At 49.8% G+C, this 1,715-nt stretch overlaps 1 protein-coding gene across 1 annotated transcript in view; it reads left to right on the forward strand.

Annotated features, from left to right (window-relative positions):
* Positions 1-376: 376 nt before the first annotated feature.
* LOC104509887 (pterin-4-alpha-carbinolamine dehydratase 2) overlaps positions 377-1,715 on the forward strand; it is a gene marked incomplete at its 5' end in the record, with an annotated part of 21,886 nt that continues 20,547 nt past the window's right edge. Inside the window, one exon of the mRNA XM_010151973.1 lies at positions 377-550. Within this exon, the coding sequence (XP_010150275.1) occupies positions 377-550 (174 nt within the window). The remainder of the gene's footprint in view (positions 551-1,715) is intronic.

Here is a 1,715-nt window from a genome sequence, read left to right on the forward strand (position 1 = left end):
CTCCTCCCCCGCCTTCCGCGGCCTTCCCTCCCAGTCCGCGACTGGTTTCTGTCACTGCAGATAATAACTACCTGCACGCGCGGGTTTAGACCCTCCCCCTCGAGTATGAAGTATTTGGCGTTAATTTCGCCACGACATTAATTACTTTCCCCCTGAGCTTGCCCAACGGGGCGTTGTGGGTTACGTGGGTCAGACCCCCCGCGGCCCGGGTGCAGCTCTGGGGTGGGCTCAGTCACTATGTGCAGCTCAGCGCCCACCCTTGGCGAGGCCGTGGCGAGGTGCTGTGGGTGCCTGACTGCGCCAATGCCAATGGCATCTCCCACCTTCCCTGTTTTTCCCTTTGTTTAGCTGATTCCCGCTACGTTTCTCAACGCAGCTGGGATGTGTTGGAGGGACCAACTGGAGACGTGGCCTCCGCAACCTGTTCCTAAGCAAAACGCTGCCCTTGCTGGGCTCCAGGGCCTGCATCCAACTCGGTGTCTATATTTCTATTAAAGGCCGTAAGATCAAATTCCTGTCTCGCAGCGTTGTCCCAGTGAGGCCTCGGAAGGTAACCCCGGAGCCCCTAAAACGAGCGGAGAACATCTCTGCTACCAGCCGGGGGAGTGAACTTTGTGCTGTTGCCTGGTCGCAGTCCTGGACTTTGCTGTCTCAAAAAAACTCACCCCCATGGTTTTTTTTGAAATTAACCTACTAATTTAATCTCTTGCCAGATAAAATAGTAAATTTCAAGACAACCGTTAGCTTTGACAATTTTTGTCTATGCCTGGAAAAAGAAGAATGTAAGAAATTCATGCCTGCAACTGCGGTTATAGCAACAACAGAACCCCTATTTGCATTTTTGCAAGTCCAAAGATGTATTTGAAGCACAAAGAGCCTAAATAAGTTCATTCTGGGACCTGTAAAGCCCGTCTCTTGGCTTGAATGCATCCCACTGAACACAAACAGTGGCAGTGATGCTGTTAGACTGATTTATGCCGTTTCGGGGGTTTTGTCCCTTACTGCTGGTGAAAATGTGGCTCCTGCCATCTCCCAGCCTTGCTTAGGTCACACTAATTGGGTTAATTCCTGCTCTGCTCGGGCTCGCAGCCCCATCTGGCGGCACTGGGGCTCCTGCCGCTCCCGATACGGAGCTGCCAGCCCACTCAAGTCAGAAATGCCCCGAGCTGCTGGGCTGGCGGTGGGTACTTGGGGAAGCTCTGGAGCAACACTGCTCAGCCCCTTCCTGAAATATCTCCCAAAGCTGTGCTAGCTGCTAATATCAAGACTAAAGCAATCAGAATTTTGATTTTCTGGGCAGAAAAGTTCTTCCCGTTACAGCATTGAGTTTATGGTATGAATTTGAGACCCATCTGTTAGAATGTGTCGTATAAGTAATCACTTGTGTTCTTAGTCTAAGCTTTTAGGAAAGATATCAAACCTCTTCCAAACACCCCGTAGAACTTTCCTCTGGCTCCGGGTCTGGCTCTTACCTTGCGCATGGCTCAGGCGCTGATTCGGGTATTGAAGCAGAGGCTGTAGTCTCCTACGTCTGTGCTCCCAGTAGGTTCAGAAGGACTCCTTTTGCTTAAAATAAGACTTGTTTATACCGAAGTGCTTTGCAGAATCGAGTACTTGCAGTGGTAACTTAGAAGGTCTCATAACTCTGTCTGTATTGTTGATTTGTTTTCATTGTTGGTCAAAAAGCTCTTTGTTTCTTGCTATCTTTAAATCCA

Source organism: Eurypyga helias, unplaced genomic scaffold (genome assembly GCF_000690775.1).
Source record: "Eurypyga helias isolate BGI_N326 unplaced genomic scaffold, ASM69077v1 scaffold26145, whole genome shotgun sequence".
Classification (NCBI taxonomy): Eukaryota; Metazoa; Chordata; class Aves; order Eurypygiformes; family Eurypygidae; genus Eurypyga; species Eurypyga helias.